The sequence below is a fragment of the Salvelinus alpinus genome, chromosome 29, assembly GCF_045679555.1.
Source record: "Salvelinus alpinus chromosome 29, SLU_Salpinus.1, whole genome shotgun sequence".
Classification (NCBI taxonomy): domain Eukaryota; kingdom Metazoa; phylum Chordata; class Actinopteri; order Salmoniformes; family Salmonidae; genus Salvelinus; species Salvelinus alpinus.
In genome coordinates this window covers 6757355-6779900 of record NC_092114.1, presented here as the reverse complement: position 1 = coordinate 6779900, position 22546 = coordinate 6757355, and the positions used below count along the sequence as shown (strand labels likewise).

The 22546-nt window shown below is 44.5% G+C and overlaps 2 protein-coding genes across 2 annotated transcripts; one reads left to right on the top strand and one right to left on the bottom strand.

Annotated features, from left to right (window-relative positions):
* Positions 1 to 2616: 2616 nt before the first annotated feature.
* LOC139558758 (trafficking protein particle complex subunit 3-like) lies at positions 2617 to 10702 on the bottom strand. The gene is made up of 5 exons (XM_071374172.1): positions 10519 to 10702; positions 7736 to 7833; positions 6550 to 6649; positions 4745 to 4927; positions 2617 to 3894 (listed from the first exon to the last, which is right to left on the bottom strand). Exons 1-5 carry the CDS (start codon positions 10558 to 10560, stop codon positions 3775 to 3777), a joined length of 543 nt encoding a protein of 180 aa, XP_071230273.1. The 5' UTR covers positions 10561 to 10702; the 3' UTR covers positions 2617 to 3774.
* LOC139558757 (zinc finger protein 665-like) lies at positions 10668 to 22451 on the top strand. Its single transcript, XM_071374171.1, has 2 exons — positions 10668 to 10989; positions 20112 to 22451. Exons 1-2 carry the CDS (start codon positions 10815 to 10817, stop codon positions 22304 to 22306), a joined length of 2370 nt encoding a protein of 789 aa, XP_071230272.1. The 5' UTR covers positions 10668 to 10814; the 3' UTR covers positions 22307 to 22451.
* The last annotated feature ends 95 nt before the right edge of the window (positions 22452 to 22546 follow it).

Here is a 22546-nt window from a genome sequence, read left to right as displayed (position 1 = left end):
AGAGAGAGAGAGAGAGAGGGGGAGAGAGGGGGGGGGGAGGGGGGGAGAGATACTCCTAACCCAGATACAGTTCTTGCCCTGAGCTTTAAAGACCTGATGACCTTCAAGTATGAATTGTAACACATCCAATTGTTTTTCGAGTCAGGAAGTGAGGACAAGAGTGAGTGTGTGTTTGCTCCTGTGTCCTGCGAGCATGTGCGTGTGCACACTCCTAAATTCCTTAAAGCATGTGGAAGAGTGATACAGGTTCTCACAGCAACAGTCCACAGTATCCCAGCTGTATATCCCCCTGGTACACGGCTCTAATTCTGCCAAATGATTTACATGGAACGTCTGCACAAAACCATTTCCTCCCCTCTCGCTATCCAACGTGCACATTATCGGCCTACAGTGCATAGCACAGGAGGTTGGTGGCATCTTATTTGAGGAGGACAGGCTCGTGGTAATGGCTGGAGTGGAATAGTATCAAAGACATCAAACACATGGTTTGTTGCTCCGTTACAGCCGTTATTATGAGCCTTCCTCCCCTCAGCAGCCTCCACTGATGCATAGACACACCTTATAGGCCTCACAGTGCTCTTCTGGTCTCACGTTGACAGCCCTCACAGTGCTCTTCTGGTCTCACGTTGACAGCCCTCACAGTGCTCTTCTGGTCTCACGTTGACAGCCCTCACAGTGCTCTTCTGGTCTCACGTTGACAGTCCTCACAGTGCTCTTCTGGTCTCACGTTGACAGCCCTCACAGTGCTCTTCTGGTCTCACGTTGACAGCCCTCACAGTGCTCTTCTGGTCTCACGTTGACAGTCCTCACAGTGCTCTTCTGGTCTCACGTTGACAGCCCTCACAGTGTTCTTCTGGTCTCACGTTGACAGCCCTCACAGTGCTCTTCTGGTCTCACGTTGACAGCCCTCACAGTGCTCTTCTGGTCTCACGTTGACAGCCCTCACAGTGCTCTTCTGGTCTCACGTTGACAGCCCTCACAGTGCTCTTCTGGTCTCACGTTGACAGTCCTCACAGTGCTCTTCTGGTCTCACGTTGACAGCCCTCACAGTGCTCTTCTGGTCTCACGTTGACAGTCCTCACAGTGCTCTTCTGGTCTCACGTTGACAGCCCTCACAGTGCTCTTCTGGTCTCACGTTGACAGCCCTCACAGTGCTCTTCTGGTCTCACGTTGACAGCCCTCACAGTGCTCTTCTGGTCTCACGTTGACAGCCCTCACAGTGCTCTTCTGGTCTCTCGTTGACAGCCCTGACAGTGCTCTTCTGGTCTCACGTTGACAGCCCTCACAGTGCTCTTCTGGTCTCACGTTGACAGCCCTCACAGTGCTCTTCTGGTCTCACGTTGACAGCCCTCACAGTGCTCTTCTGGTCTCACGTTGACAGCCCTCACAGTGCTCTTCTGGTCTCACGTTGACAGCCCTCACAGTGCTCTTCTGGTCTCACGTTGACAGCCCTCACAGTGCTCTTCTGGTCTCACGTTGACAGCCCTCACAGTGTGTCCACTTTCCGCTGTTTATCCTTTCAAATGTCTCTGATTTTACAGGCTGAGCAATGAATGTCTGTCAGTTAGCAATGAGTGACCGCCCCGTCCCTGGAGGAGGGAAAGCATGCAGACATCATACACGCATTGATTTTATCAAACCTGTCTTGAACTGTCTGTCTGTCGAGGGGAGGTTGTTTTACCATTATCATACATTTAATTTGATAAAATAATGATGTGCAGTGTAACCTACTTACCCACGTATGTAAACCTTAATGTTTTTCAATGCCATTAAATACCAACACCACCAAAATCTGAGGATCATCACCCACCCCAAATCATAACCTTCACCATTAAAAGGGGTTAACACAAAACGGATCTTGGATCAGTGTCTAAGGGGAAACTTCATTTTACTCTCAAAACGGGAAAGCGACCTGAAGAGAGAAATGTTTTTGTAGAGAGTGTTGGGGAATGCAATGCCCACAGTGACCTCTGGTGGCTACGGTCAGTAGTGCAATCTACTGATTACCTCAAATCATGGAAACCATGGAACCATGTGTGTGTGTTTGTGTGTGAGAGAGAGAAATGACCAGCTCTGTGGTGATTGACGAGGTGAGCGGTTGAGTTGGTGACTACTGGATGACATCAGTTCATTCACAGGTGTTACAGACAGAATGGGCCTCTGGCTCAGGAACCAGAGGCCTTTAACGTCTTGCCTTGCTAGCCCCTTCCAAACACCCTGCCCTCTCTCACACACACACACCCCTGTTCTAGGCACCCTGTTAAAAAGTGTCTGTTCCTAAAACATGGCTGTCAGACACACAGGCACATACGTCCACAGGTCCTGATTGCTTCTATGTAACCTGAACAAACCTCTGAAAGGCATTAGGTGTGTGTTATTGTTGCTTGACTGGACAAAGCTGCTCCAGAGGAACAATAGTCCCACAGTGCACTGGGGTGGTACCCGGCGACCAGCCACAGGGGAAGAGTCTGTGTGACACGTCATTACATTCGTGTGAGGAGACCTGCAACAGGTTAACGAGGCACACAGGCCCTACTATGTTACTCATGGACAAAAGTGTACCACTTAGGGGCCAGCTGAAGCTGTGATTACTGCAGTGATACAGCACCCACTGGATGTGTCATGATGAGTTTATTAATAATGACATCAGCCTACTTAAATGTACCACTGCCATACAGTGACAGTATCTTACATGACAACAAATAAATATCTTATACACATAGATATTAATAGAATCTTGATGATCTTGCATTTAAAAAAAGGGACAGACGAAAGTTAAAAAAAAAAATAATAATAATATTTTTCACCGTGTACTACACAATTGAGACCATCAACTTTGACTTGGTAATGGACCATCATATTCCATTCAGTGATACACATGTGAAATGTATTAACTTAACAGAATTGCAAGTCAATTAAAAAACGTTCCATTAGGGTAAGACTCCTGGCCCTAGAAATTAACATATGAGATGAAGTATCCAAGGAGTTTCTCATCAAAGGAGCAGAGATGAAAGTTGAATGGTTGGGGGGGGGGGGGTCAGATGAGCAGAAGGTCAGGAGTCATAGTTCTGCAGAAGGGTACATCCATAGAGAATGATAGAGTCCTTCAGTGGCCAAAAGGCAGTTTTAGCATGGGCAGCGTCATTGAGGGCTTCCACCATGCTTCCGCCATTTCAAAGTAGTCAACTGGGTGGGGATTCCTATGGGTTGTAGCCTCAATGGCGCTGTCCATGCTGTCACAGACACTATAATGGCAAAGATGAGTCCTCTACCCATCTCTATGGGTATATCTCAAAAACCACCTCTCCTTTACTTTATCTGCACTACTATCGCTGGTAGTTATGAAGCATTTAAAGGTCAATTCCACTCCAAACTATATTTTGGTATTGGTTTCATTAGTCCCCACAATGTCTTGCAGGTCAGCAGTCAAGTTTTCAAGATATTGGATATTTCAAGAAGCAGTGTCACCGGCCACATCATCCTGATGTAAAATGCATCATATATGGCAAAACGCATATAACTTCCACCTGTCGGACCTTTGTATTTAGACCAGTGCAGAGGAAGGAAAGGAGACAAGGAGAGAAAGATGGATTTCCGACGCGCCCAAGGACTTGATTTCTTGATTCTCGGTCTCTCCTTTCTTTCAGTCAAGGGTTTATCATTATACATCTCTCTCTCTCCGTACCTCCTTGAGTGACATCAGATTGAGGATGGATGGAGAGTGGGAAGAGAAGAGTGGTGGAGGGTGGTGGTTTGTCCCTCTCTCTGTTTCTCTCACTCATCTCCGGCCGGAAGGTTCTCCTCCATCCTCTTGATGAACTTCATGCGGATCTCTGTGACATTGTCTCCTCTCAGGGTGTCCTGAGCAAACTTCACATCCACTGCCATCTGTACCTGGAGGAGAGAGGAAGATATTATTCACAACACGTGAACATAATAACATACACTGAGTGTACAAAACATTAAGAACACCTGCTCTTTCCAAGAACGACTGACCAGGTGAATCCAGGTGAAAGCTATGATCCCTTATTGATGTAACTTGTTAAATCCACCTCACATCAGTGTAGATGAAGGGGAGGAGAAAGGTTAAAGAAGGATGTTTAAGCCTTGAGACAAATGAGACATGGCTTGTGTGTGTGCCATTCAGAGGCTCCCCGGTTTGTGTCAAGAACTGCAATGCTGTTGGGTTTTTCACACTCAACAGTTTGCGTGTATCAAGGATGGTCAACCACCCACAGGACAACCAGCAAACTTGACAACTGTGGGAAGCATTTCAATCAACATGTGCCAGCATCCCTGTGGAACGCTTTGGATACCTTGTAGAGTCCATGACCCAACGAATTGAGGCTGTTCTGAGGGCAAAGGGAGGGGTGCAACTCAATATTAGGAAGGTGTTCCTACTGTTTGGTATACTCAGTGTAATGCACACAAATAGAATGTTCACACTGCCGTGCCGACACCTTGTGCTGGCTCTGTTATTTTCTTTTCACATTGTCCTTTTTTTAGCACGGTTCCAACAAAGATGCTGGATACGTATCCAGACCAGCACAGTACAGCTTGGTTAGGCTCGTGTGAAAAGGCCTAAAGAAGCACCATCTATTCTTACCATCTCCAGAGCTCCTCGGAGTACCCCACACAGCAGGTTGGAGTACACACACACCCTCCCCCTCCTTACCATCTCCAGAGCTCCTCGGAGTACCCCACACAGCAGGTTGGAGTACACACACACCCTCCCCCTCCTTACCATCTCCAGAGCTCCTCGGAGTACCCCACACAGCAGGTTGGAGTAGACCAGGGAGCTGTGGTTGTCAGGCAGCTCTACAAAGTCCACAAGGGGGTTACTCTCCAGGATGAGGGACAACTCATCCCCTGCTGGGCTCCAGTTGGTCACACTGGGGGTGATGCCCAGGTACATCTTAAACGCCACCTAGTGGACAACACATGCAATCATACAATGCTGTTAGTGTTACAATGGTGTTAGTACTGCATTTATAAATGGAACAGAGACTATTGCTCTCATAAGATTCATCACTGAATGCCGACACTGACATTGTCACATGTATTGTACTGAGAGAGGGTTGAAGAGAGAGGACTAGGCCAGGGAGTGTACCAGGGTCTCACACTTGCCGAGATAACAAGCGATCAAGTCGTGGAGATCTGCCCTAGTGAACGTCTCTTTTAAAAACTGTATGATGGTAGTTCGGTTGTTAGCCAATGTCAAAGCTTGCCAGCGAGAGCTGCCCCATCTTGCGGTGGAGTTGCTGAAATGTGCATAAACTGGGGACATATTCAACACTGGTCTCTAACGCTCTCGTCGCTGAGCGCTAAGTCGCCATGTGTCTCCTCCTTGAAAATGACTGGTCGCTGGTAGCAAGGTGGCTGGTTATCTCAGTCTAAACGGCAGTTGAGGCTACCAGTTCAATATCCAGCACAACATTCCATACTACTGCCTTCCCTATACCTGAACCTACAGTGAGAGGTTAGACCTGTGAAAGGACTTGGTAGCACTGTTAGAATAGAGTGCTGAGAGGTTAGACCTGTGAAAGGACTTAGTAGCACTGTTAGGTCAGAGTGCTGAGAGGTTAGACCTGTGAAAGGACTTAGTAGCACTGTTAGAACAGAGTGCTGAGAGGTTAGACCTGTGAAAGGACTTAGTAGCACTGTTAGACAGAGTGCTGAGAGGTTAGACCTGTGAAAGGACTTAGTAGCACTGTTAGAACATAGTGCTGAGAGGTTAGACCTGTGAAAGGACTTAGTAGCACTGTTAGAACAGAGTGCTGAGGGAGCCTGGATGTCAACCACCAGGTGAGACAAGTAGTGTTTGAGCTTGACAAGTCTACAGCGATTTAGTACTGGGCCTGATGCTCAGGAGTACAGCAGACTACTGTCTGACCACATAGACACAAGCACGAGTTGGTCATTCCTTCAGTGTGAACTAAATGTACTTAGGCGAGGGTTGCTTCACCCTGGGTGTTGGTTGACAATGCTGCCCGGACTATTGTATAACAAAGACAACAAGCAGTGAAGAACAAGAGCCCCTACACACACACACACACACACACACACACACACACACACACACACACACACACACACACACACACACACACACACACACACACACACACACACACACACACACACACACACACACACACACACACACACACACACGGGAAAGGGGCCAGTTGGCTTTGCAGTGAAATAGTTGAGATGCTTCCCTAGCTGAGTGAGTGCAGAAAAATGAAAAGCAGTAGAGAGGAGCTATGAAAGCTCAGAAACTACTGCAGGTTGGAGTTCAAATTCCAGTCGCTGACTCCCTCGCTCTCTAACTCACATTCATTCATAGTCAACCTCCTTCCCTCAGTCTTTTTCCCAGCTCTCTCTCTCTCCCCCTCCCTCCTCCTCTTCTCTTTCCCCCTGTCCTTTTCTCTTTCCCTGTCTGTTTCTTTCTTCATCTTTTCTTCCCCCCCTTTCTTCCCCCTTGCCTCTCTTTTCTGGGAGGGTTCCATGGTCATGCTCTGATTGGCTCAGGGACGTTCCCGTTACCTTAGCGATGACATCGGCCGTTTCTCTGAAATCCTGACACCTCCCAATGCTGGAGCGCGCCAAGAAGTCTTCGATGAGACGCACTCCGATATTATATCCCCTGGGAAAAAAACAAGAGGGGAAAAAAGAGTGAGTAAAGAAAGGTGCCAAATACTCTACCACTATAGAGCAGAGATTCACACCTCCCTTAAATATGTATTACTCTACCACTATAGAGCAGAGATTCACACCTCCCTTAAATATGTCTTACTCTACCACTATAGAGCAGATTCACACCTCCCTTAAATATGTCTTACTCTACCACTTTAGAGCAGAGATTCACACCTCCCTTAAATATGTCTTACTCTACCACTATAGAGCAGAGATTCACACCTCCCTTAAATATGTCTTACTCTACCACTTTAGAGCAGATTCACACCTCCCTTAAATATGTCTTACTCTACCACTTTAGAGCAGAGATTCACACCTCCCTTAAATATGTCTTACTCTACCACTTTAGAGCAGATTCACACCTCCCTTAAATATGTCTTACTCTACCACTTTAGAGCAGAGATTCACACCTCCCTTAAATATGTCTTACTCTACCACTATAGAGCAGATTCACACCTCCCTTAAACATGTCTTACTCTACCACTTTAGAGCAGAGATTCCACACCTCCCTTAAATATTTCAGGCATGAACACTGGCTTAGTCAGACCTCAATGCTGAATTGAGCAAAGCTGAAAGAAAGAGGGAGAGAGATATAGAGAGCGATAGACAAACATCTGGACCCTATTAAGGAGTAAGATGAGATCGTCACCTGATTGAACCATATTTGGGACGTGCTACAGTAGGTGTATCAGTTAGGCAGAGCAGAAAACCTTTACAGACCAACTCACACACACACACAACATCATTTCAAGAGGGAGTTCAAGAGGGATGGAGAATGTGTCAGTGTGCTGCAGGTTAAGGGGACACTTCAGAGGCCGAGAGCAGTAGCTCCACTTTGTCCATTTGCCGAGTAAAGGATAAGCTGAAAATGAAACGTTGAGGAGTGGCACATTTGACACGTTCACAACAAGCAGCACACTTCACACACACACACACACACACACGTGACTCAATTACTCTCCTCGTCTCCTTTCCTTGATCAATTATAAGTGAAAGGGCTAAGCAGAGTTTGTTGAGAAGAAGATAAGAAACTCACATCTTATCCAGCTGTTTGTTGACCTCCTCGTCGTTCTCATAGTCCTTACATAGCTGGGTTACCAGGGCTCCGTACGTCAGAGTGAACAGCTCTGAGTTCTACACAGAGAAACAGAGATCTATTGGGTGAAATTCCACAGTGTGCAATCACAGCAGCAAGATTTGTGACCTGATGCCACAAGAAAAGGGCAACCAGTGAAAAACATACACCATTGTAAATACAACCCATATTTGAAAAGTTAGGACACACCTAACATTCAAGTTAGTTTTCTTTTTACCATTTTCTACATTGTAGAATAATAGTGAAGACATCAAAACTATGAAATAACATATTTATTTATTTTACCTTTATTTAACTAGGCAAGTCAGTTCAGAACAAATTCTTATTTTCAATGACGGCCTAGGAACAGTGGGTTAACTGCCTTGTTCAGGGGCAGAACGACATATTTTTACCTTGTCAGCTCGGGGATTCGATCTTGCAACCCTTTTGGTTACTAGTCCAATGCCCTAACCATTAGGCTAGTAGTAGGTAGTAACCAAAAAAGTGTTTAACAATATTTGAGATTCTTCAAAGTAGCCACCCTTTGCATTATCAGAAACCAGCTTCAGGAAGTAGTCAACGGGAATGCTTTTCCAACAGTCTTGAAGCAGTTCCCACATATGCTGAGCACTTGTTGGCTGCTTTTCCTTCACTGCGGTCCAACTCATCCCAAACAATCTCAATTGGGTTGAGGTCAGGTGATTGTGGAGGCCAGGTCATCTGATGCAGCACTCCATCACTCTCCTTCTTGTTAAAATAGCCCTTACACAGCCTGGAGGTGTGTTGGGTCGTTGTCCTGTTGAAAAACAAATGATTGTCCTTCTATGCGCAAACAAGATGGGATGGCGTATCGCTGCAGAATGCTGTGGTAGCCATGCTGGTTAAGTATGCCTTGAATTCTAAATAAATCACTGACAGTGTCACCAAAAAAAGCACCATCACACCTCCACCTCCATACTTCACGGTGGGAATTACACATGCGGGAGATCATCCGTTCACCTACTCCGCGTCTCACAAAGACACGGTGGACTCACAAAGACACGGTGGACTCACAAAGACACGGTGGACTCACATCTGGACTCATCAGACCAAAGGCCAAATTTCCACCAGTCTAATGTCCATTGCTCGTGTTTCTTGGCCCAAGCAAGTCTCTTCTTCATATTGGTGTCCTTTAGTAGTGGTTTCTTTGACGCCATTCGACCATGAAAGCCTGATTCACGTAGTCTCCTCTGAACAGTTGATGTTGAGATGTGTCTGTTACTTGAACTCTGTGAAGCATTTATTTGGGCTGAAACTTCAAAGGCTGGTAACTCCAATGAACTTATCCTCTGCAGCAGTAACTCTGGGTCTTCCTTTCTTGTGGTGGTCCTCATGAGAGCCAGTTCCATCATAGCGCTTGATGGTTTTTGCGACTGCACTTGAAGAAAAAGTTATTGAAATGTTCAGTATTGACTGACCTTCATGTCTGAAAGTAATGATGGACTGTCATTTCTCTTTGCTTATTTGAGCTGTTTTGCCATAATATGGACTTGGTCTTTACCAAATAGGGTAATCTTCTGTATACCACCCCTACCTTGTCACAACCCAACTGATTGGCTCAAACGCATTAAGAAGGAAAGAAATTCCACAAATTAACTTTTAACAAGGCACACTTGTTAATATAAATGCATTCCAGGTGACTACCTCATGAAGCTGGTTGAGAGAATGCCAAGAATGTGCAAAGTTGTCATCAAGGCAAAGGGTGTCTACTTATAAACATAATATATATAGATTTAGATTTGTTTAACACTTTTTTGGTTAGTACATTATTCCATATGTGTTATTTCATAGTTGATGTCTTCACTATTATTCTACAATGTAGAAAACAGTAAAAGCAAAGAAAAAAACATGTCCTAACTTGACTGGTACAGTAGTTACAACACTGTATATAGACATTTTACATGTTATTTTGGAACTGAGTGTAATATTTACTGTTCATGTTTTATTGTTAATTTCACTTTTGTTTATTATCTATTTCACTTGCTTTGGCAATGTAAATATGTGTTTCCCATGCCAATAAAGCCCCTTATAATGAAATTGAATTGAGAGAGGAGAAAACTTAGTTGCCAGCACCCCCTTGTGTAAAAACGTCAAAACTACAGACATCATTAATTGATTCAAAGACAGTGAATGATTTATTGTATTGCAGATAAGTCATTTTCACAAATTAATTCGGCCTTACTAAACGTAGCGTAGACTTGGGTCAGGTACATAGGTCAGCTACGATGAAGTACCAATATCATCGGGGCAGATTTTGATATGCCAATTGCCATCCATGCCAGGCTATCAGCTCATGTTTAACAAATGCGAAAGGTAACTATGCTCGAATAAAAAAAATCGAAACACTTACTGCCATTTTAGTAACTAGCTAGCTGCAAACAAGTTGCAGTGACTTAGTGAGTGTGCCATGGTGCTAGCTAGCGAATTAAATGCTAGCTACAATAACTAGCCAGACTAGCTTCCTGTATTTGTCATTCATTAAATGATCACTGAATATCAAATTTGCACTACTGTTAAGCTGATGTGTCGTTAATACTTCATCAAAACACGCATTATTATATCAACATATTAAGCTGTTTTTGGAGGTTAATAAAAGGCAGTTTGTCGTCTAAATTAGCTACCGTTAGTTTAACTTAATACTGTAACTAGCTAACTTAGCATTAATTGAGTATGCTAAGTAGCATTAGCAGAACGCGACTCCTTACCATCTTCTTGCCGTCTGTGGTTCGGTTGGATTGCCTTGACATAGTGTATTGGGTTACAGGCTTGTACAGATGATTGAGTAGTTATCCTTTATTTATTAGTTTCTTTGAGAGCGGTCCCTGTGATCTATTTTCTGTCTCAGCTGTCAAACACCCAACTTCCTGAAAAACAGGAACCGGAATCAGCGGAGGATTGTGGGAAATAGTAGCACCATCATCTGGAATACATTTTCTCCCTCTGGCGAAAAAAATATAGCTGACAAAAACACAAAGAAACCTCGACTTTCATACCTCTCAAAATGTCTAAACTGGCGTTGTTCAATGTGTATATTACTGAACGGCTAACAGCGGCGGCTGTAGAGATAGCTGGAGTAGTAGAGAGAACAGTAACTGAGTACCAGGAGGAAATCTCTCGTTCAAAGGAGGAGAACGAACGTCTTCGACGTCTGCTGGATTTCAAACCGCACAGAACAGGTTTGTGTTGACTTAACGGTACAGCGATCGAATCAAGTACAGATAGGTAATGATGTAAATACCCACTACTTGCTCTGTTCAATTTGAATCAGCAGTATTTTGGGATTTATTTATCAAACAGTAACTAACTAGCTAGCTAAACATCTTGTAAACAAAACATTAGCTAATGTTATTGCATGAGTTTCATAGGACATAGTCCCTAGCACAGCGGGTCCCAAACTAGGGGTCGCGACCCCATGTTTAATTTCAAAATCCTGGTAAAATATATATATATAACTCATCAAAAAAAACTATGTTCCTTTTTTCAGGACCCTGTCTTTCAAAGATAATTCGTAAAAATCCAAATAACTTCACAGAACTTCACAGATCTTCATTGTAAAGGGTTTAAACACTGTTTCCCATGCTTGTTCAATGAACCATAAACAAATAATGAACATGCACCTGTGGAACGGTCGTTAAGATAATTACAGCTTACAAACGGTAGGCAATTTAAGGTTATAGTTATGAAAACTTCGGACACAAAAGAGGCCTTTCTACTGACTGAAAAACACCAAAAGAAAGATGCCCAGGGTCCCTGCTCATCTGCGTGAACGTGCCTTAGGCATGCTGCAAGGAGGCATGAGGACTGCAGATGTGGCCAGAGCAATACATTTCAATGTCCGTACTGTGAGACGCCTAAGACAGCGCTACAGGGAGACAGGACGGACAGCTGATCGTCCTCACAGTGGCAGACCACGTGTAACAAAACCTGCACAGGATCGGTACATCACACCTGCAGGACAGGTACAGGATGGCAACAACAACTGCCCGAGTTAGACCAAGAATGCACAATCCCTCCATCAGTGCTCAGACTGTCCACAATAAGCTGAGGCTGGACTGAGGGCTTGTAGGCCTGTTGTAAGACAGGTCCTCACCAGACATCACCGGCAACAGCGTCGCCTATGGGCACAAATCCACCGTTGCTGGACCAGACAGGACAGGCTAAAAGTGCTCTTCACTGACAAGTCGCGGTTTTGTCTCACCAGGGGTGATGGTCGGATTCACGTTTATCGTTAAAGGAATGAGCATTACACCGAGGCCTGTACTCCGGAGCGGGATCGGTTTGGAGGTGGAGGGTCCGTCATGGTCTGGGGCGGTGTGTCACAGCATCATCGGACTGAGCTTATTGTCATTGCAGGCAATCTCAACGCTATGCGTTACAGGGAAGACATCCTCCCTCATGTGGTACCCTTCCTGCAGGCTCATCCTGACATGACCCTCCAGCATGACAATGCCACCAGCCATACTGCTTGTTCTGTGTGTGATTTCCTGCAAGACAGGAATGTCAGTGTTCTGCCATGGCCAGCAACGAGCCCAGATCACGTCTGGGACCTGTTGGATCGGAGGGTGAGGGCTAGGGCCATTCCCCCCAGAAATGTCCGGGAACTGGCAGGTGCCTTGGTGGAAGAGTGGGGTAACATCTCACAGCAAGAACTGGCAAATCTGGTGCAGTCCATGAGGAGGAGATGCACTGCAGTTACTTTTGATCTTGACCCCCCCCCCCCCCCCCTTTGTTCAGAGACACATTATTCCATTTCTGTTAGTCACATGTCTGTGGAACTTGTTCAGTTTGTCTCAGTTGTTGAATCTTGTTATGTTCATGCAAATACTTACACTTGTTAAGTTTGCTGAAAGTAAACGCAGTTGACAGTGAGAGGACGTTTCTATATATATATATACACAGTATATCACAAAAGTGAGCACACCCCTCACATTTTTGTAAATATGAGTATATCTTTTCATGTGACAACACTGAAGAAATGACACTTTGCTACAATGTAAAGTAGTGAGTGTACAGCTTGTATAACAGTGTAAATTTGCTGTCCCCTCAAAATAACTCAACACACAGCCATTAATGTCTAAACCGCTGGCAACAAAAGTGAGTACACCCCTAAGTGAAAATGTCCAAATTGGGCACAAAGTGTCAATATTTTGTGTGGCCACCATCATTTTCCAGCACTGCCTTAACCCTCTTGGGCATGGAGTTCACCAGAGCTTCACAGGTTGCCACTGGAGTCCTCTTCCACTCCTCCATGACGACATCACGGAGCTGGTGGATGTTAGAGACCTTGCACTCCTCCACCTTCCGTTTGAGGATGCCCCACAGATGCTCAATAGGGTTTAGGTCTGGAGACATGCTTGGCCAGTCCATCACCTTAACCCTCAGCTTCTTTAGCAAGGCAGTGGTCGTCTTGGAGGTGTGTTTGGGGTCGTTATCATGTTGGAATACTGCCCTGCAGCCCAGTCTCCGAAGGGAGGGGATCATGCTCTGCTTCAGTATGTCACAGTACATGTTGGCATTCATGGTTCCCTCAATGAACTGTAGCTCCCCAGTGCCAGCAGCACTCACGCAGCCCCAGACCATGACACCACCATGCTTGACTGTAGGCAAGACACACTTGTCTTTGTACTCCTCACCTGGTTGCCACCACACACACTTGACACCATCTGAACCAAATAAGTTTATCTTGGTCTCATCAGACCGTAGGACATGGTTCCAGTAATCCATGTCCTTAGTCTGCTTGTCTTCAGCAAACTGTTTGTGGGCTTTCTTGTGCATCATCTTTAGAAAAAGCTTCCTTCTGGGACGACAGCCATGCAGACCAATTTGATGCAGTGTACGGCGTATGGTCTGAGCACTGACATGCTGACCCCCCACCCCATCAACCTCTGCAGCAATGCTGGCAGCACTCATACGTCTATTTCCCAAAGACAACCTCTGGATATGACGCTGAGCACGTGCACTCAACTTCTTTGGTCAACCATGGCGAGGCCTGTTCTGAGTGGAACCTGTCCAGTTAAACCGCTGTATGGTCTTGGCCACCGTGCTGCAGCTCAGTTTCAGGGTCTTGGAAATCTTCTTATAGCCCAGGCCATCTTTATGTAGAGCAACAATTATTTTTTTCAGATCCTCAGAGAGTTCTTTGCCATGAGGTGCCATGTTGAACTTCCAGTGACCAGTCAGTATGAGGGAGTGTGAGAGCGATGACACCAAATTTAACACACCTGCTCCCCATTCACACCTGAGACCTTGTAACACTAACGAGTCACATGACACCGGGGAGGGAAAATGGCTAAATGGGCCCAATTTGGACGTTTTCACTTAGGGGTGTACTCACTTTTGTTGCCAGCGGTTTAGACATTAATGTCTGTGAGTTATTTTGAGGGGACAGCAAATTTACACTGTTATACAAGCTGTAATCTCACTACTTTACATTGTAGCAAAGTGTCATTTCTTCAGTGTTGTCACATGAAAAGATATACTCAAATATTTACAAAAATGTGAGGGGTGTACTCACTTTTGTGATATACTGTATATTGTACGATCATCTTTGTCACTCAATCATTGTAATGTGGCTATCCTTAAATCTAAATGAGAATTATTAAAATCTATCCAAATTCAACTAGAGAGCGCCCTTAGATCTTGGGAAAAGGCTGTACTTGACCGTTGCACTTGAATCATTCCCATGGTGAATGGCTAAGCCCGCTATGCTATGAAACCACACACTATTGCAGAGACGTTGATATTACCGGCCGCACATTGATATGGTGAAAACAATGTGTGGGGAGGCAGAGGCACAGAAACGCACAATACCTTTGTCAGATAACACTATGAAACTAAGAATTGAAGCTATAGCTAACAGGCAAGAGGAAACTCTGACTGAGTGACTCAAATGCTCTCCAAATTGATGTAAGCTGTGAGGGCCGAGATGCATTGTCTTTGGTTCGCTTCATGTCGGGGATGCTATTCAAGAGGACATATTCTTCTGTATCACGATTCCCGAGCATGAAACGGCACATGGGATGTAGTGGAGCAGGTTGAGAGCTTCAAGTTCCTTGGTGTCTACAACACCAACAAACTATCATGGTCCAAACATACCAAGACGAAGCAGTAAAGAGGGTACGACAAAACCCTTTCCCCTTCAGGAGACTGAAAAGATTTGGCATGGGTCCCCAGATCCTCAAAAAGTTCTACAACTGCCCCATCGAGAGCATCCTGACCGGTTGCATCCCCGCCTGGTATGGCATCTGACCGTAAGGCGCTACAGAGGGTAGTGTGAACGGCTAGGAACATCACTGGGACCAAGCTTCCTGCCATCCAGGACCTATACAATAGGCGATGTCAAAGGAAAGCCCATAAAATTGTCAAACTCCAGTAACCCAAGTTGACTTTTTTTCTCTCCTACCGCACGGCAAGCGGTACCGGAGCGCCAAATCTAGGACCAAAAGGCTCCTCAACAGCTTCTACCCCCAAGCCATAAGACTGCTGAACAACTAATAAAATCGCCACTGGACAATTTACATTGACCCCCCCCATCCCTTTTGTACACTGCTGCTACTCACTGTTTATTATCTATGCATAGTCACTTTTGCATGGCTATATTGAGGAAAAACACATTCCATGGCATCGAATAGGATGTTTTTGCACAGATGGGGCTCCATCTATCTCAGGCCTCTATGATGGTGTCTCCCTCTGCCATATGGACACATTGTATGATACACCCACTGAGCTAGAATGGATACACTGAGAGCAACTGGTGGCAAAAGAGCTGAGTGCAGAACTCAGAGATATTTATTTTATTTAACTAGGCAAGTCAGTTAAGAACAAATTCTTATTTACAATGACGGCCTACCCAAAGGCCTCCTGCAGGGATTAAAATAAATTAAAATATAGGACAAAACACACATCACGTCAAGAGAGACAACACTACATAAAGAGAGACCTAAGACAACATAGCATGGTAGAAACATGACAACAACATGGCGGTAGCATAAATGGTAGCAGCACAAAACGGTGTATAAACATTATTGGGCACAGACAACAGCACAAAGGGCAAGAAGGCAGAGACAACAATACTTTACGCAAAGCAGCCACAACTGTCAGTAAGAGTGTCCATGATTGAGTCTTTGAATGAAGAGATGGAGATAAAACTGTCCAGTTTGAGTGTTTGTTGCAGCTCGTTCCAGTCGCTAGCTGCAGCGAACTGAAAAGAGGAGCGACCCAGGGATGTGTGTGCTTTGGGGACCTTTAACAGAATGTGACTGGCAGAACGGGTGTTGTATGTGGAGGATGAGGGCTGCAGTAGATATCTCAGATAGGCCTCACTCCCCCCTGAGAGGGTTTTATAAATAAGCATCAAACAGTGGGTCTTGCGACAGGTATACAGAGATGAGGAGTATAGAGTGCAGTGATGTGTCCTATAAGGAGCATTGGTGGCAAATCTGATGGCCGAATAGTAAAGAACATCTAGCCACTCGAGAGCACCCTTACCTGTTGATCTATAAATTACATCTCCGTAATCTAGCATGGCTAGGATGGTCATCTGAAACAGGGTTAGTTTGGCAGCTGGGGTGAAAGAGGAGCGATTACGATATAGGAAACCAAGTCTAGATTTAACTTTAGCCTGCAGCTTTGATATGTGCTGAGAGAAGGACAGTGTACCGTCTAGCCATACTCCCAAGTACTTGTATGAGGTGACTACCTCAAGCTCTAAACCCTCAGAGGTAGTAATCACACCATTGGGGAGAGGGGCATTATTCTTACCAAACCACATGACGTTTGTTTTGAAGGTGTTCAGAACAAGGTTAAGGGCAGAGACAGCTTGTTGGACACTAAGAACGCTTTGTTATAGAGCGTGTAACACAAAATCTGAGGGGCCAGCTGAGAATAATCCTGTATCTGCATATAAATGGATGAGAGAGCTTCCTACTGCCTGAGCTATGTTGTTTATGTAAATTGAGAAGAGCTTGGGGCCAAGGTTCGAGCACAAGAATGGAATGTCTACCGTATCAAAAGCTTTGGCCAAGTCAATAAAAATAGCAGCACACCATTGCTTAGAATCAAGGGCAATGGTGACATTGAGGACCTTTTAAGATATGCAGCAGGTAACTTTGATTGTAAACTATACTGCGCACACCTGTTTGCAAAACTATGTGGAGATACTGGATCAGAGCATGACAATGTTCTATTTCACAGCGAGGCTTGGTGGTTATCGAGGGGTAGTGTTGGAAAGAGTTTTCAAATTGAGAGAGAAACTGTGGTCATATGCAATGGATGTAAAAAAACAGACTTTATTGACCTTCTGTGTAATGAAAATAAAATGTCTTCTTGTCTCAGTAGCGAGTTTTCATGGATGCCAAGGGAAGCCAGGCTTCCCCAAAAATAAACATAACATATCTTTCGTCTCTCTGTGTTTAATATATCATTCTAAGAGGCTGAATGTATCTCACAGGAGAAAGCATTAGAGCGAGCGAAACAGCGACCTCTATGTGTAGGCTATCGATCTGATGCTGTCTTGTCCAAACGAGTATGACATTGTTGCAGTCAGTAGCCTTGAATGCAAGGGAAGCCTGTGAGCATTTGACCTCCCTTGATTAAAAAAATAATTAAAAAGTATAAAAAATTACCCAATCAGTGTTGAGCTCAACTGTGAATGGTCCTGGCACACCAACAAAAAAAAAATTCTTAAAGGGAAGCCAGCTTGGATTTTGGCATCACTCCTATCAAATCGCTTTGAGCATATGTCATTGACGGAAACAACTTGAATTGTTGCATCTCGTTGTGTTGTTGTCCTCTGGTGGCTAGCTAACATTAGCCCTTTCCTATATTAGCCATGGATGGGATTTGGACTTGTGGTTTTACTTAATTCTCCGTACTGGGCAATGATTATAACGGCGTTCCTTATCCAACCATTAATTCATACATTGTTGTGCCCCTGGCCTGAGAGGATATGTATGTAGCTAGATGTAGTGGAAGTTAAATAAATAAATAGAGCAAACAAACAACGCAATTATCACAACACATATGTTGTAATATGGCTTCAAGGTGCGGGGGGGCTTCGCACCGCTACTGCCTTGTCTATGTAACAGACATATGTGACAGGACGAATCGAGCCCGTTGATGTAGAAACATTTGAAGAGGTGACTCCGGGATGCTGGCCTTCTAGGTAGAGTTGCAAAGAAAAAGCCATATCTCAGACTGACCAATAAAAAGAAAAGATTAAGATGGGCAAAAAAACACAGACGCTGGATAGAGGAACTCTGGTTAGAAGACCAGCAACCTGGAGTTGCCTCTTCACTGTTGACGTTGAGACTGGTGTTTTGCGGGTACTACTTAATGAAGCTGCCAGTTGAGGACTTGTGAGGCATCTGTTTCTCAAACTAGACACACTAATGTACTTGGCCTCTTGCTCAGTTGTGCACCGGGGCCTCCCACTCCTCTTTCTATTAAAGTTAGAGCCAGTTTGCGCTGTTCTGTGAAGGGAGTAGGACACAGCGTTGTACGAGATCTTCAGTTTCTTGGCAATTTCTCACATGGAATAGCCTTCATTTCTCAGAACAAGAATAGACTGATGAGTTTCAGAAGAAAGTTCTTTGTTTCTGGCCATTCTGAGCCTGTAATTGAACCCATAAATGCTGACGCTCCAGTCTAAACAAGGCCAGTTTTATTGCTTCTTTAATCAGAACAACAGTTTTCAGCTGTGCTAACATAATTGCGAAAAGGTTTTCTAATGATCAATTAACCTTTTTAAAATGATAAACTTGGATTAGCTAACACAACGTGCCATTGGACCACAGGAGTGATGGTTGCTGATAATGGGCCTCTGTACGCCTATGTAGATATTCCCAAAAACAAATCTGCCATTTACAGCTACAATAGTCATCTACAACATTAACAATGTCTACACTGTATTTCTGATCAATTTGATGTTATTTTTATGGACAAATGTGCTTTTCTTTCAAAAACAAGGACATTTCTAAGTGACCCCAAACTTTTGAACTGTAGTGTGTGTGTGTGTGTGTGTGTGTGTGTGTGTGTGTGTGTGTGTGTGTGTGTGTGTGTGTGTGTGTGTGTGTGTGTGTGTGTGTGTGTGTGTGTGTGTGTGTGTGTGTGTGTGTGTATTAGTCGCCTCTTCACTGTTGACGTTGGGACTTTTTTATATATATATATATATATATATATTAGTCTCAACGTCAACAGTGAAGAGGCATATATATATATATATATTAGTCCCAACGTCAACAGTGAAGAGGCGACTCCGGGATGCTGGCCTTCTGAACTATACTGTACTGAACTCTACCTTACTCTGCTCTACTGCACTGTGAGGCGCTGGGGTGCCCAAACTTGTGAAACATGAGAATGACATTCATATCCATAATTATGCATTTATGTGTAGTACAGACCAGGGACCCATGATGTAATTGTGTTACCGTAATGAACTTTTAAATCAATAGTTTTTCTTTGGCATAAATGTTTAAGGTGAACAAACTCAAAGCGTAATTCCGATGCCATGAAATGACCCATATGTTGTTGTTTATCCACCATGGTTGAATGCACTGACCGTAAATCACTCGGCATAAGAGCGTCTGCTGAATGACACAAATTTGAATGTAAAAACAAACACGTGCAATGCATGCTGGGTATTATTCTAATGAGCTCTGCCCCCAAACAAGTACAAATTTGGTCGGACGAGACCAAATCGGAGTGAATCATAGACATCTAGGCTATGTTTCACAAATTTGAACAGCACAGTACAGCAGAGTAATTCAGTAGAGTACATTACATTATACTGTACTTTACTGTGCTGTACTATACTTTTCTTTACTGTATTTTACTGTGCTGTACTATACTTTTCTTTACTGTATTTTACTGTGCTGTCCAAACTTGTGAAACAAAGATGTCTATGATTGGTTCGGACGTCCGTGGATTTTGGAATCAAGGCCAATCCGCACCGCACCAAAGAAAGACGTTGCTATCGGTCCATGCTTACTGGGGTGTTAGTGCTCAAAGCTACATTTTGTAACTTACAAAGCTGGATAACTTAGTGTCTTGCACGTTGGTAAGGCTAGCAGCAAATAAAGTATCTGACATTTACTGTTGTAGCTATCATGTTGAATAATGCAAGAGAGAGAGATACATTCTGACATCAAAGTTACCTGTCGAGGTCAAGTCTTGAGTGCGAGGAAAGACTGAGTCCTGGACTCGGGTACTACAACACTGGATAGACATATGTTATTTACATTAAAAAAAAGTTAAATTATGTATTGATCACTTAATTATCCTTTTCTCCCCCTTTTTCTAGACCCCCAGCAGCTTACTCTCCCAGTCTCTGAAGAGGAGGTTCCCCCTGAGCGGCAGCACTGTGAGCAGAAGTGGAGCCCCTGTCTGGAGAAGGACTCAGAGCCCACACAGATTAAAGATGAACAAGAGGAAATCAGGACCAATCAGGAGGAAGAGCAGCTTGAAGGGCTGGAGTCTGATACCAAAGACTCCATATTCACCGTCTGTGAGGAAAGTGACTGTGATCCAATGGATTTCTTGAGCCAAACTTCCGAGAGCAGAGAGGGGGATGTGTTATGCATCCGCATTCCTCAAGAGATCAAAACCGAGCCTGATGGAGAGCTCTACACGGTATCAGAAGCAACCAGTGCCTCACACTCCCTCTCAGAAGGATATGCAGGCTGTTCTGCAGCTCACAGTGAAAACAGTGGAAGTGACAATGAAGTGGAGAGCGGGGGACTACCTTCAGGATCAAAGGCACTGAAATCACCCAGAAAACAAGCAAAGAAAAGACGAAGCTCCCATACCTCTGCTGGGAGCGGGGCGACCACAAATGCTGCTCCTCCTTATTGTTGCAAGTTGTGTGGAAGTACATTTGTGTACATTGGTCCTTTAGTTAATCATGTGAAAAATGTGCACACAAAGCTTACTGCAGAATACCGTTGTGGTGTATGTGAAGAAGTCTTTGAGTCCATAGCAAGTCTGACAGAGCACCTGCAAACCCACATTAAAGCAACACGCACGTGTAATGTTTGTGGCAAATGCTTCCCTAGTGATTCTAGTATGAGAACACACATGGTAACTCACACAGGAGAGAAACAGTATCAATGCAAAGAATGTGGAAAATGTTTCAAAAATAAGGGCTATATGCACTTGCATATGAGGCGTCACACGGGGGAGACACCATTTTGGTGCAAAGATTGTGGCGAAAGTTTCACTTGTAAGGGATACTTGAAAACACATATGAAGTTCCACACAAGTGAGGAACCACAGCCCACACTGATTAAAGATAAACAACAGGAACTTGGGACCAATCAGGAGGAAGAGCAGCTTGAAGGGCTGGAGTCTGATACCAAAGACTCCATATTCACCGTCTGTGAGGAAAGTGACTGTGATCCAATGGATTTCTCGAGCCAAACTTCCGAGAGCAGAGAGGGGGATGTGTTATGCATCCGCATTCCTCAAGAGATCAAAACCGAGCCTGATGGAGAGCTCTACACGGTATCAGAAGCAACCAGTGCCTCACATGCCCTATCAGAAGGATATGCAGGCTGTTCTGCAGCTCAGAGTGAAAACAGTGGAAGTGGCAATGAAGTGGAGAGCGGGGGACTACCTTCAGGATCAAAGACACTAAAAGCACCCAGAAAATGGGCAAGCACCCATAACCGTGCTAGAGGCAAGGTGACCACAAATGCTTCTCCTTATTGTTGCAAGCTGTGTGGAAGTACATTTGTGTACATTGGTCCTTTAGTTAACCATGTGAAAAATGTGCACACAAAGCATACGAAAATGTGTGGTGTGTGTGAGGAGGTATTTGAGTCCATAGCAAGTCTGACAGAGCACCTCCAATCCCACATTAAAGCAACACGCACTTGTAATGTTTGTGGCAAATGCTTCCCTAGTGATGCTAATCTGAGAACACACATGGTGTCTCACACAGGAGAGAAACAGTATCAATGTAAGGAATGTGGGAAAAGTTTCAAAACTAAGGCATATATGAAATTGCATATGAGACTTCACACGGGGGAGAAACCATTTCAGTGCAAAGAATGTGGAGAAAGCTTCACTTGTAATGGATACTTGAGAGCACATATGAAGTTCCACACAGGGGAGAAATCATATCGCTGTAAGGACTGTGGGCAAGACTTCGACCAGAAGGAACACCTGGAAACGCACATGTGGACTCACCAAGGTCAGAAACCACATGGTTGCAAACAGTGTCCGAAAAGCTTCAAGCGCAAGGAAGAACTGACCAGACACACAGCGGTTCACACAGGAGAGAGACCTTTCAAGTGCACTGTGTGTGGACATTGCTTTGCCACCCCAGGCAACCTGACACAACACCTGACCACTCACTCTGGAGAGAAACCCTATCACTGCAAACTGTGCAGCAGATGCTTTAGAAACAATCCACTACTTAAAAGTCACCTGAGGAATCGTCACAAATGTTATGACAGTGCCATATTGGCAGAAGATGAGTTACGTTCCTTCATATGATGTGGGAGTGCCCTGTAGTTAAATGCTTCTAGGACAAAGTTACAAAATTGATGTTGGCTCTTACATGAATGTCACCTCACTGTCTCCCATTTAACCAGTAGATACAGATACTATTAGAAGTTTTAACTTCAGAATTATCGACGGCGAGAATGAATGGTGCTAGTCAAGGAACAACTGAGACCTGGACAAATATACTTGACTCTGTAAAGAATAATCTCAGCTAAAGCCTAACACATTCAT